Source organism: Hemicordylus capensis, chromosome 4 (assembly GCF_027244095.1).
Source record: "Hemicordylus capensis ecotype Gifberg chromosome 4, rHemCap1.1.pri, whole genome shotgun sequence".
Lineage (NCBI taxonomy): Eukaryota > Metazoa > Chordata > Lepidosauria > Squamata > Cordylidae > Hemicordylus > Hemicordylus capensis.
Window position 1 is genome coordinate 65,987,274 of NC_069660.1, and position 14,279 is coordinate 66,001,552.

A 14,279-nucleotide genomic window follows, 5' to 3' on the forward strand; every position below is an offset into this window, starting at 1 on the left:
TCCAGACAGCTCAAGCAAATGAACCTATAAGAGAACTTCAGAGATCACAGCCTCACGAAACAAATCTCAATTCTGCTACCCTGATGGAATATTTTAGGGATTATCAGCATAATCATTTTGTAGTTCTAACTAACAAAGGAAAGCAGCTTAAATCTATCTTGCTCAGCAATTCATTCAACGAGCTTATGGGCAGACATATTTATGAGAATTCTACATATTGATCTATGTGAATAAATTTTGGCTCAAATAATTCAGAATGAGATATTCAACATGGGCTGATTTCGATGATACTTGTCTGACTGGCCCAAGTACACATGATCAGAAGCAGCAAACTAACTGGTCACTTGCTGATGTCAAGACTAGAGCTGAAGTAAGTTGGTTTATATTTACAGGCCATAACAGCTTTCCTACCTTGCCTCCACTTGTGTTTAGCACCTTTTGGGACTTAAGAATGCCAAGTGAAATAGTTCTATATGAGCTGTGCTTTGCCAGCATACTTGGGTACAAAGATCTTTAGAGTTACCTCTAACAGACTGTGCAAAATGTGAGAAGCCAACCATTGCTCCACCAAGTCAAGTCAAATGCCCAGCCAATGAAGCCATTTTGACCTCTCAGTGACATAAAATCGTATTCCAGAAACACTGGGAAGGCAACCCTATTATAATATTTAAAGTAGAGTTCCCAGTCTCAAAGATTCACAATCTAAAATAGAAAAACTGGCCCTATCCACCCCAGCACAGTACCTCTTATGTTTCTTTTTATATTGTGAGCCCTTTGGGGACAGGGATCCATCTTATTTATGTATTATTTCTCTGTGTAAACTGCCCTGTGCCATTTTTGGAAGGGAGGTATAGAAATCGAATGAATGAATGAATGAATCCTCTCTAATAAAACGCTTGGTGTCCGTCCGGACGGACACCAAGCGTGTGTCCGTGCCTCCCTGGCCTGTTCTGCGCATGCGCGGAGCGCATGCGCAGAACAGGGCAAGGGAGACACGATGGCCGGCACCCGGTGGCCATCTTGGGCAGCCAGAAGCGGCTGCCCCAAAGAAGCCGGGAATGCGGGGAAGGGGGAGACTGCCCGAGGCGGCGGCAAAGCCGCCGCCTCGGCCAGAGGACGCGGTGCAGTCAAGGCAGCGGCGGAGCCGCGCCGCCGAAGCCAGGCGGGGGGAGGAGGCGGCGGGGGAAGCCGGCCGAGGTGGTGGTGGTGCCGCCGCCGAGGCCTGGCGCTGCCGCAGCCAGGCGGCTGCGAGTCCTTGGGGCCCTTGCCCGGCCGGGGAGACCGGCCGGGAATGTGAGGCGGGGGCGTACCGGACCGGCAGCGGCGCCCCCAGAGTCCGCCTGGCCGCCGCCACCGCCCACTCTCCCGCCCTCCCAGCTGCCCAAATACTCCTTCCCCGCTCCCCCCCCAAATGATTAAGGGCCAAAATGGCCCAGAAGAATGCCTCCGCCGCCGCCGCCATGGCCGCCAACCACCCTCCCAGCTGGCCGAGACTTCCTTACCCGAAGCAGCCCGCGACAGTCGGGCGATCTAAAATCCATTTTTTGCGAAGAAGAGAGGAGTTCCCGAACAGAGCTCCTCTCTGTGCTAAGCCAATGCCCAAACTGCTGCTATGGACGCAAAGGACGCCTATTGCGTCCTTTGCGTCCATAGCAGCAGTTTGGGCATTGGCTTAGCACAGAGAGGAGCTCTGTTCGGGAGCTCCTCTCTTCTTCGCAAAAAATGGATTTTAGATCGCCCGACTGTCGCGGGCTGCTTCGGGTAAGGAAGTCTCGGCCAGCTGGGAGGGCGTGTGTGTGGGGGGGGAAGGCCAGAGGAAGTGGGGCGGGGGGGGAGACTCTCCCCTACTAGCGCCCGTTATCACAACGGGCCTGAAAACACTAGTGAATAATAAAAAAGTAGGGAAATGTGGTTAATATATTTCTTCCAAAATGCCTCCTCCATATTGCATCCCACATCATTGCTGGACCCTCATCTAAGGGAACTCATATTCTAGCCAAAGCAGGCTACCTAATGCTAACATGAATGCCACTGGGCCATCTAAGGAACTGCAGCATGTTGATAGTTTTGCTATCTCAATGGGAATGAATACCCAGCAGACAGTCAGCAGCTTATGCACCAAGAGAAAGAATATTTGCACCTGAGAATGTATGCAAGCTGCTTATTGCAAAATGCTATCGAAAGGCTAGAGGCCTACGTACCCAAACTGATACACAGAAATGTAGGACAAAGGAAAAGAATGGTATCAACTTACAAAGGTTTGCCTTGTTAGCTTGGCTCAACTTTGAAACAGCCATTAGGCAGTGCTTACCATCATCACTTGTATGGTGTTCTGTGGTCATATCCTGAGCAGTATCTTCTGTGGAAGTTGACTCCCCATGCGGGCTTTCACTATTAGAAGAGAAAATATAGAGAGGATTACATTTGTGCGATGGCTTCCTGCTTTCTAAACAATGTCACACAAAAATGGTGGGCAACATCGGGGTGGATCCAGGGAGGGTACAAGGGTGCAGTTGCACCCCCTGTGAATTTGGGTTGAATCTCATGGAGATAGGCAGTAGCAGAGAGTAAAAAAGGGTTAACTTCTAGTCCTGCTGTATCCAGCCTTATTGGTTCTCCTGGAGTCTTCCTCCTTCTCCCACTTGAAGGTAATTGCAGAGAGCTGGCTGTTGGGCCTGATGTTTCCCTTAGAGAAGGAAAGTAAAAGACTTTTTTTAAAATGAACCCTCATGTGTTTGGTTTGTTCGTGTGTGATTTGTTCTTGCTTAAGCCACTATGTTTCTCTTCCCCTACTATGAACCATGTGTGTGTGTGTATGTGTGTGTGTGTGTGTTTGTACGTACATGTGAGAGAAGTCGCACCCCGTGTGTGAGAGTTTTAAATTTTTTAAACTCAAATGCCAACAGTATGCCTTCTTGTGAGGAAATTAGTTCAAAAGTATTAAAACTTAAAAAGAATAAGAGAGAAGAAAAAATGCTATGCAGAATGGATATTTCTGTTCCTGCCTTATGTAACACTAAACTGCTTATTGCTCTAATCTGGTCTCTGTGTGTGTATGTGGGGGGTGTCCCCCCAACCATTAAAATATTTATATGCTGCTTTTTTAGCGACAAAGTTCTCGAAACGGCTTAAATAGCAAAATATGAGAAAATGGTTCTCTCTCAACATGTTTCCCCTTATAATCATTACTATTTTATTTTGCTTTGTGCTTACAACAGCAGTTCATATATAAATCATTTACATATTGTCTTTTAATGGACTAAAATACCCCAACTTCTTGAAAGTAGCTTCACAAATTGCTAAAATGAACATTAAACATCCCACTCCCCACCAAAAATTTATTTTTATACACTTGCTTCAAAATAAGGCTTTACAAATCTGATCACAAGAAACTCTTTTTAAAAACTCCCTTGCCAATGAAATGCTTGGTTGTCTTTAAATCCTAAGAAATTGGGGTAACTCCATATATGACATTCTGCTGTCCCATATGAGATCAAACAAGGCTGCTTGCTGCTGTGATAGGTGTAAAAAAGCTATTTGAATTTGCTTCTGAGTTTACATGTTTAGGATTGAAGTGCATGTGGCTAAAAGTCAACATAAATACAATATAAAAACGTATTTTATTATGACAAACATCCTGTTCTTCCTCCAAAGAGTTCAGGTTATTGTACATTCTATCTATCTATCTATCTATCTATCTAGATTTATATGTCACCCTACTCCCATAGGACTCAGGGCGGCTTACAAGCAATAAAATACACAGCAACACAATTCCACAAAAATATGGAAAATATGGAAACATGTTGTTCCTCCCCATTTTTATCCTCACAACAATCCTGTGAGGCAGTTTTGGAGGAAGAAAGAGAGAGAGAGAGAGAGAGTCAGTTTCACCTAAAAGCCCACAGTGAGTTTCATGATTGAATAGGAAACACAAATCCCCCAATCCTAGTCTTAACACTCTAATCACTACACCATGCTGGTTCTCAACATGTGCATATTGATTGCAGGAGAAATCTGATGCAGGAGAAATAGTGAAATGATGCATAGTGTTGGATACTTTTAAGAGAGCATAAAAGGGTTTAATTATCAAAATGTGGGGAGGCTGCGGGCCCTGGGCAGGCCCTGTGGTCCCAAGCCCCGGATCTAGTACCTAGCAACACCTCTGCAAGGGAGAGAGGAAGAGGGGAGAAAGGCAAGATTGTCCATGCAAAATCTGGTTTCGGCAGGTATGTTCAGAATTTCTTCTAAAAATAATAGTAATTTAAAAAAACTAATCTTTCTCTGAATCTATTTTGGTGTAAAAGGTAGTGAATTCAGCTAGTTTAAGTGGCAGGGCAGGGGGTGGGGGGGAGAAAGGGAATATGAGAGAGAGAAGAAGAAGAAGAAGAAGAAGAAGAAGAAGAAGAAGAAGAAGAAGCAGCAGCAGCAGCAGCAGCGGAGGAGGAGGAGGGAGTCAGAAGGTGGGCGCGAGGTGACAGAAGGTGGTACAGAACTATGTTTGGCTCCCCAGAGGTTGGAATCCAGTCTGGCCCACCACCAGATTTGAGTTTAACGTCCTTGGCATAGTGCATTTTCAAGAGAAATAAAATCTAATGACTAAGTTCCATTGAAATTAATGGGACTTAGATAATCATGTCTTATTTGGCTTATTTATTTCAATGGTACTTAGTCAGTCTTGACTAATTTGGATGTTACCCATTATGAGACATATCAGTAACTCACTCACATTTGAATTTAAATACAGTATGTGGTTGTGGTTTTTTTGGGGGGGAGGGGAGCAATATTTGGTGGGGAGCTGCAATGTGTGCAAGTTCAGAGAATCATAACATTTTGTAGATCAGAAGAATGTATTACTACTACTACAAATATTTATGTACTGCTTTCCAACAAAATTGCTCAAAGGAGTTTACACAGGAAAATAAATCAAGATATGAGTTCATCCAGAGCCTTTGGATGGATAGGGTCATATAAAAACGTAGACAGACAGACGAGTTCCCTGTCCCAAAAGAGTTCACAATCTAAAAGGAAATATATTAGCAGCAACAAGAGAGATGCTGTGCTGAGGCTGGATTGGGACAGTTGCTCTCCATCTGCTAAATATAAGAGAATCACCACTTTTCCCACTGAACACAAGAAAGCAGGGGGCAGAACCAGTAGGCATAATCCTACCCCATACATTGACTGAATCCATATAATGAAGGTGTGAACAGGGCTTTTTAGACTGGTTTGGGGCCTCTGTGACAAACTGAGCAAGCCCTTCACTCTGTTACATTTTTTTGCAGCCCCAAAGTACATTTACAGTAACATGCGTCATGCTGTCTTTTTTAGGAACAATGTAATAGCCATCCTTAATAGAAATATTTGTGAATGCATGAATATGCATGTTGAATGAAATTTAGGATCTCATTGGTTATTTCAAATAAACCCACAGCTTTCTGGTGTCACCAACATGTGCACATAAGGAAATGTTAGGCAGCGTTCCTATATTTATGAGATGGCTAATGTTGCAGAAAATTTGAAATAAAGTAGCAAACCAACAAAGCCTGCACAGTAGAACAGGTCCCTTTTGGCTCCCTCCTTCCCATGCCAGTTCAATTTTCACTTAGAATTCCTTGCCTTGAACTAAAGAGAAGTTTTCTTCCTGACTCTCATGTGGCCACTTAGATATTATAATGAAACAGTAAACAGGCAGGATTGGAAATCAGAAATGCTTTTATTTATTTCATTTATACATGAACAAGATTAGCCACTAGGGGACCCCTGTGCCACATGCAAAGCGTGATCTAGAGTTCTCCACATAATATTGTTTATTGCTATAGGCAGCACCACTGAGAGACCTTAAAGGCCAAGTTGAAGACAGATCATCTTGGAGAGAATTGATCTATGTAGCCGCTAAGAGTCGATGGCACTCAATCAATCAGGCAGCCTTACGACATGTTACTGGTGATGAACAGTCACCAGAAGAAGGGCTTTCCCTAGTGTAATTATGCCACACAAAAGTTCAGAGTGACACCAAACTCATTATCCTTTAAAAGGAAGTGATGTGCAGTAAGCATGGTTAAGTGCTCTTTCTACAATATGGTGATGTTTTTAATAACCAGTCACCTTGTGCTGGATATCGCTAAGTGTCTTCACTTTGTAGACAATCAAGACTTCCCACTAGGCTGTCCTACAAGTGTTGGACCATGAACAAGATCAGGATGCAGCTGTACATCTGAACTAACAGCAAAATCATCTCATGGTGGAAAAAGAATGTCTACAGGTCCACCCAATGATGAGAGAGATGAATGCGGTAACAAGGTGGGGGGTTGGGGTGGGAAGGCAAGAATAACCTTAGTGTGTAAGGGGCTTTTCACATTCACACTTAAAAGGATGACTAGCACCTGTCTTGTAAAAATGTAAAATCTTCAGTAAAATCTGGTCAGATATAGTCAAGGTCGTAATTATTATTTCACTCCAACTACACATTTGAGGATGTGTTTGGACAATACTATTTCTGCTGCCTTCCACGGCACGGCATAAATATTGGGAATGGACCTCAGGCTCACACTATTACCCACACTTTCCTTCCTATGGGCAGACATAAATGCTCAGATCCAGAGATTCCCTCAGTTATCTGAAGTTGTGATTTCTTTGGATCAGGGATAGTGCAAGTTGGCCAAGTTAGACACATTGCATCTGGGGGACAGGACATCTGGGAAATCAACATGGTTCTGTGTCCTGAAGGAGGTGGACATTCTCTGCTGCCTGCCATCACCCAGTAAGCTTGCCAGGAAGCAGGACCCCATGGGTAGTACTGGATAGCACTGCTACTCTGGCATTGGTGAAGGAGGGGAATGTCTGCTGCTAAGTATAGATAACACACCTTTATAATCCTTGGGCTTACAATAAGATACAAACCAAATTCACAGCACATGGGAAGGGTTCTAGTAAGTGTCAATGGGTTAAATGAAGTGGAAAGTAGGCTCCATTAATTCTGCTAAGAACTACTTATATAGTCTTGTGTTCATTTTGTAACTGGCTTGGGTATTTTATGAATGAAAAACAAGAAGAGTCAAGCCAAACAAACAAACATGAACTTAAAAAGTAAAGAGACATCCCTTTTTGCAAATGTACTAAAATAAACTGCAGCATAGGGTAAGTTGACTGGGCATAAAGGTGGGCAAGAAAGACAGAGGAATTATTATTGTGATGATCTGTCCATTGATGCAACCTAGGAGGTCAATTCAACATTCTTTCTTTCAGTGAACAGTGAATAAACAGTTCCCTTCTCCAATGAAACCACTCCCCCTCCCTCACGCCCAATTACAATGACAGGAGCTGCTTCAGCTGAATTGTTTGCAGATGTTGACTTCAGACTGAATGCACAGTGAGGCCCCCCCATTTGCTTGCTGGGCTCAAGAGAAAATGAAGGTTTCAAGTTCTCCCCCTTATCATTGTTGCCCTGAAATTAAACCGCGTTGCAGCTTTTTAGGTTGAGCTGCAATTGACCTTGTCTCTGAAGTAAAGTCACTCAGAATATGCAGAAAAATGAGAAGAATGTCAGTGATGAATTCAGGCAACGTGTCTGCTGTGTTCCTTTCACAAACACCGCAAGGCAATTACCATAATGTCCTTATAGGCAGTTTCATGGACCAATCTGACTATATTACTTTCCTTTACCCTTTTAAAGAGTTTTAGGTACATTCTGAATATTTACAGTGAGTATGTTTAGGGGCAAGAAAATATGTGGTACAGTATCAGGGACTTGGGAATACAGCTAGCTTGCTTTTGCACTATGTTTATCTCAGAAGCAGAATAAATTCTGGGATCAGCATTTGAAACTGGAAAATGACAGCACTGCTGAAATATGGAATTTTTACTATCAGACTATAACCTAGCACTACGATCCGCTTCACTTGTTGCCCATTGCCTCCTACCGTACCAGTAATCCTCAGTGCTTCCACCCCTGGTATACACAGGGCCCTCCAGTTCCCTGGGTCCTGGGAAGACATTCTCGTGCTGTATGATTATAGTTTTGATCAGCTCATTGACGTGAGCTTGGCAGGAGACCTGATCGTGGCCTTCAGGCACTGACATCAGCGTGGGTCCGAAGCAGATGGCTAAGTTGTAAGGGTCCATCATGTTCTCTTCACTGAATTGAGATAAACTGCATAAGACAGAAGAAACAGGGGAGGAAGGGAAGAACAGGATGAAGATGAGCAAACAATACTGACAGCTCACCAGCAGAGAGTGAATGGCTACAATGAAAGGGGGATTAGCTTTGCCTTCTCAGATTTTTGTGTGTGGAGTTGATCTAATATGGAAAGGATGCCTTGGGGCAATTTAGGAAAAAATGATCACCACCCTAAGCACTGATGGTATTTATCAAAGGAACCAGGAGCTTTTCGGGATGTAACACCTTGGATCAAATTCAGTGTAGCTTCCATGGATGATATTTTCTGGAGGCAAAACACACTGAATACATATTCAGAGCATTTTCCTGCTGGCTAACACATCCATTTCTTTATTAAACAGCCAACACCGTTTCTGTTTTCTGAACATCCCTTCATTTATAAGGCATCCGATAAAGGGTAGGGGAAGAGTCATCATCTTGTTGCCTTTTTAGGAAGGCCTATTCTCCATGCAGACTGAATTTTGTTGCCAGAGATTTATTTTTTGGCACTTTGTTCCATGCACCCTGCCTGGATAGCAGCTGCAGCAGCAACACCTTAAATCCAGCCAAGGAGCAGATGAAAGTGTGACTGTGCCACAGTGCCCTACAGTTCAAAGCACAAAGCTGCTAAGAACCTGGCAACCAAAACACCCCTCTGACTTTTTCCATTTGCACCCTTCCTCACAGTCAACATTTCTTTTCCATCAGCTGTCCAAGAACTGCTGAGAACACTGAAACCCCATGCCAGCATGCAGCACAGAATGCTAGTCACTGACATTTTTAGCATTAGCCAGTGTGATACAGAGAAAATGTTTGAGGCTAAAACAAAGTGCAGAGGGACATCTTGCTCTGAAAGGCTGGTTAACCTCACAAGATGATAGACCTGTTTGGAAAATTCTGTCTATAACTGTCAAGAGCACAATTCAGAGTGCTGTTTTTCACTTATAAAATTCCAAAGGCCCTGGACTCCTGCATGACTCATTGCAATCTCATAGATTTGCTGAGAAAATTCACTTTGTTACACTCGAATACAGAGTTCAGAGAGCAAGAGCACTCTGCCTCCCAGTTTTGCAACTCTCTTTGTTTGGAAGCATTGCAGAACTTAAGACCATAAGGAAAGCTCTGCTAGATCAGACCAAAGGTCTACCTAATCCAGCATTCCATTTCCCCCAGTGGCTAAACTGATGCCTCTGGGAAGTCCACAAATGTGAGATGGGAGGCATAATCCCTCTCCTTCCATTGCTACTCTGCAACTGGTATTCAAAGATGTATTTCCCAAATGGGCTAGCTTTGGATGGCTGGAACAAGTTTTAAATAGGAAAGAGTTCTCAGTATAAACACTGGCTGACACCCTGAATAATGAAGCATGCATTTAAAAGGGAGTGTGGGGACATGCCAGGAGCCCTTAAGAGTCCAGAAGGTCTCTGCATGTACAGAAACACATCACTGACCCACAGTGATGTGTTTCTGATCTTGGAGAGCTATTCCAGAGCATGGAGACAACTTGGGACCCTAAGGCAAATAAATTGTGGCTGGAGATGCTGGAAGTTGTAGTCTAAAAATAGCTGGAGGCCAAGTTTGTCTATCTCTGCTCTGAGGGCTGTTGTACAACAGTGTGTGCCCAGAGGAGCATGAGGGCTCCTGGTGCATCCTGGCAGTCCCTTTTCACGTGCACGCTCTGTTGGTCAGGGTATCAGGCACTGGTAATTTGATATTTATCATGCACCTTATACTGTAACTACCACCCCCACCATACACCCACACAAGTGTTACAGAAACAGCAGGCTAGAATTCCTGTACATACAAAGCTATGTATGTATGTGAAAATAACTTTGGCTAGCCTACAGAATTACATTCAGAACGCCACATTCTCAGCACCAGACCCTCTTCCCACAAAGCTAGTATGCCCCTTGTTTAGAACACCTGAAGACATATTAGATGGAGTTGTGCATCAGTAATAATGAGTTTCCTGTAGGGTGATGCAGTCTTCAGGTTTGTCTGAATAAAAATTTAAAACAAATCTGTCATTTGGGCCTTTCAGGGCACCAGTTAATGATTAAGGACAAAACAGAGTAGTTAGATGCCTGACAATCCCTCTTATAACACACACCATTTTCCAGCCCAGTTCTTTGAATAATGAGATGCTATTAAGGATGGAAGCAAACATTCACATCAGTGACTTCAGAAGTGGCATTTGAGGAATGAGAATCCCAAGGCATAGAAGACTTTCTTAACACTGTTGTGGAAAATTTCTATTCCTGAACTGCAGGAAGTGTGATACTTCCTATCTTGAGCTTGGAGTACAGCAGGACAATGGCACACTTTGTGGGTGTATGTTTTGGAATTTTCCAGATTGGAATGAAGGCCTCATTGTCCAATGCAATATCACAACGGCATGCAAGATATGAACTGTTTTCTGTGACCAACAATAATGCAGTGCCCTCAAGTTATGGACATTTCTCAAAAGGTAGCTGTTGTAACAAGATTTTTAATTAACAGCAAATAACAGCAGTAATTGTCTTGATTATTTTTGCACACAGAATACTACCTGAAAAAGCAAAATACTGCTGATCAGCTTTTCAGTTTTACAAGTAGTACAAGTAGCAGTATAATATGCTTTATAAGATGCACAAACACAGTAAACCGCTTCACTCCACAAGACATAACCAGTTCTTGAAGACAAAACAAAAGTGATATTTGGAGATGAACTGAAACAGCACCCCCAAACAAAAGTGTCTGTACAGTCAAATGGGTACGAACTTAGTTCCCTGAACAATTTGTATGGCAGCATTTCACAAAAATAACGCTGCCAGTAATGGAGGATTGCTTCATAATTTGAACTAGGAGAAAAATGAATAGACGCTGGCCAGCATACTGTGCAAAAGTATGTAAGCCTAGTAACACTGTGGTTGTGCAATTTGTTTTACACAAGAGTAAGCCCATTATTTCCAATGGGCTTATCCTTGTACAACACAATTTAAACAAATATTATTTGCAACTTATGCAAATGCACAAAGTTGGCTGACTTACTCTTTCACAGTACATCAGCCACTAACACCAGCATACACCACTTACTGTTTTTTGGGGGGATGGCTAATCAAGTGATAATTTAATGCTATAGTTTTACTAAACCACATATACTCTATTCATGCAATAGATTTTGATGAGGATGCAGTCATGGTTATATGTCTTTGCATGGTTGTATGTCTTTAGGTCAGGGGATGGTTGAGTAATAGCCACTGCCTAATCCATGAACTCTGATTTCAAGAAGTAGGAAACAGAGGGTCATCAATGTAATCCATTGTGATGGCATCCCCCTCTGATTCCATCACATAAGGAAAGTGCATTCTGATGTGATTTCCTAGAAAAACCATACCAAGCAGCCATCTTCTTCTTCCTATGACTACGTATATAGGATGAGTACAATAGTATCAAATCCTTAATTTTATCCACTGGATGAAAACACCTATCAATATTTATTTATTTAACATATTTTTATACTGCCCAAAACTTGCATCTCTGGGTGGTTTACAATTACAATCATTTATAACATTAAATCAATTAAACAATTAAAATAATTTAAACAAATATTAAAATAATTTAAAACCAACATTAAAAATTAAACCATGAATCTAATTAAAAACCTGGGTGAATAAATGTTTCTTCAGTGCCTTTTAAAAAGTTATCACAGATGGGGAGGCTCTTATTTCAACAGGGAATGCTTTCCAAAGTCCAGGGGCAGCAATGGAGAAGGCCCGTTCCCAAGTAGCCACCAAACAGGTTGGCGGCAACTGCAGATGAACCTCTTAAGATGATCTTAACAGGCGGTGGGGCTCATGGTGAAGAGGACGTTCTCTTAAATACCCAGGGCCTAAGCTGTTTAGGGCTTTACAGGTAATAACCAGCACCTTGTATTTTGCCTGGAAATGTATCAGCAGCCAGTGTAGCATAATATGTTATCTCCTAGAATACCCAGAGACCAACTTGGCCACCACATTCTGGACCAACTGCAGTTTCTGAACTACGTATAAAGGTAGCCCCACATATAGTGCATTGCAGTAATCCAGCCTAGAAGTTACCAGCATATGTACCACCGTTTTGAGGCCATTCATCTCAAGAAATGGACGCAGCTGGCATATCAGCCAAAGCTGATAAAAAGCACTTCTGGCCACTGCCTCAACCTGGGACACCAGTGAGAGGTTTGGATCCAGAAGCACCCCCAGACTGCGTACCTGTTCCTTCCGGAGGAACATGACCCCATCCAGAACCGGCAGATCAAAATTGTCTCCTGAGTTCCGAACCTGTGCAACAAGTATCTCTGTCTTATCAACTTCAGTTTGTTATCCCTCATCCAGCCCATTACTGCCTCCAGGCAGGCATTTAGGAAGGTTATGCCCTCTCCCGATGATGCTGACATGGAGAAATATATCTGGGTGTCATCAACATATTGATAACACCCTGCACCAAATCTCCTGATGATCTCTCCCAGCAGTTTCATGTAGATGCTAAACAACATCTGAGACAATATGGAGCCCTGAGGGATACCATACAAAAGTTCAGATTTTGAAGAACAACAGTCTCCAAGAGACGCCAACTGGAAGCTGCCTGAGAAGGAGGAGCAGAACCATTGCAAAGCAGTGCCTCCCACCCCAAATCCCCTCAGATGTTCCAGAAGGAAACTATGGTCAATAGTATTGAAAGCCACCGAGATCCAAAAGGCCAACAGAGTCACACTCCCTCTGTCAATTTCCAATTGGAAATTATCCATCAGGCACACCAAGGCAGTCTTCACCTGATGGCCCGCCTGAAAACCAGTTTGAAATGGGTCTAAATAATCAGTTTCCTCCAAGACTGCCTGGAGCTGGGAGGCCACCACCTTCTCAATCACCTTGCCCAGCCAGGGAAGGTTGGAGACAGGCCTGTAGTTTAACTCTGAGGGATCCAAGGCAAGCTTCTTCAGAAGTAGTCTAATGATTGCCTCCTTAAGACAAAGAGGCATCCTGCCGTCCCTCAGAGAAGCATTTATAATATCTACCAGGCCCTCTACAACAGCCTTCCTGCCAGATATTATAAGCCATGTCAGGCAAGGATCAAGAGAGCAAGTGGTAGGCTGCATCATTCCAAGCAACTTGTCCACATACTCAGGAGTCACAAACTGAAATTGATCCAGGGTTGTCACATAAGAGGAGCTGCTGGACATTTTGGCATCAGATTCTGTAACAATTGTGGAGTTTGAATCTACGTTGGCCCAAATACGAGAGATTTTGTCCACAAAAAACTTTTTAAAAATGTCACAGAGAGTAATGTTGGTTCTAAGTACTGATTCAAGGGGGAAGGAGCACACATTAGCCCCTTCACAACCCTGAACAACTCCACCAGATGTGAACTTGCAGATGAAATATGGGAGGGAACAAATTGCTTCTTTGCCACACGCATCGCCTGAGCATTGAGCTTCAAATGTGCTCTATGTAGTATTCTGTTGGATTCGAGTTGAGTCTCCACTTGCGCTCTAGTCATCTACCTCATCACTTCAGCCCTCGTAGTTCTTCCATATACCAAGGGGCCAAGTTTTGAAGTGGATTGGAGAGGACATTTAAGAGTGATCATGTCCACTGCCCTGGTGAGTTGATTATTCCAATTCTACACCAGTGTGTCGACAGGGTCACCAGCAAAGCAACACTAAAACCCTCCAAGGCTTCTCAGAATCCTATTGAGTCCAATAACCTTCTCGGGCGGACCATCCTAATGGGCCCCCCACCCCTATGTAGGTGGGACGTGGTCCTGAGTCCAACCTTAACCAGATGCCAACTACTCTGATATTAGAATAATCAGGTGAAGTAGAGATTCCTTAGATATAACCTCAGACTTATCTGGGGCAGCATCTGCATGAACTTGGAACCATCTATGCAGAAATCATACCTACTACTGTCTTGCAAGCAGACTTTTTTCTAAATCTTTCCCATGTTAAAGTTTTAATTTCAAAAATAACCTATGGGAATGCTCTCATGCCTTCAAAAACTGTAACAGTTGAAGTCACGATCCTCTTCCTCTTTCAGACAGATACTTGTCAGTTCCTGAATCCAACTGAGACCAGTTAGATTTGTTTTTGACTCAAAATAGAGGA

At 43.2% G+C, this 14,279-nt stretch overlaps 1 protein-coding gene across 6 annotated transcripts in view; it reads right to left on the reverse strand.

Annotated features, from left to right (window-relative positions):
• Positions 1 to 14,279, reverse strand: part of SRGAP2 (SLIT-ROBO Rho GTPase activating protein 2) — a 320,834-nt gene that overhangs the window by 29,000 nt on the left and 277,555 nt on the right. For all 6 annotated transcript variants that reach the window (XM_053245714.1, XM_053245710.1, XM_053245711.1 and 3 more), the window contains 2 exons: positions 7,925 to 8,149; positions 2,312 to 2,391 (listed from right to left, as the gene is read on the reverse strand). In XM_053245714.1, the coding sequence (XP_053101689.1) occupies positions 2,312 to 2,391; positions 7,925 to 8,149 (305 nt within the window). The remainder of the gene's footprint in view (positions 1 to 2,311; positions 2,392 to 7,924; positions 8,150 to 14,279) is intronic.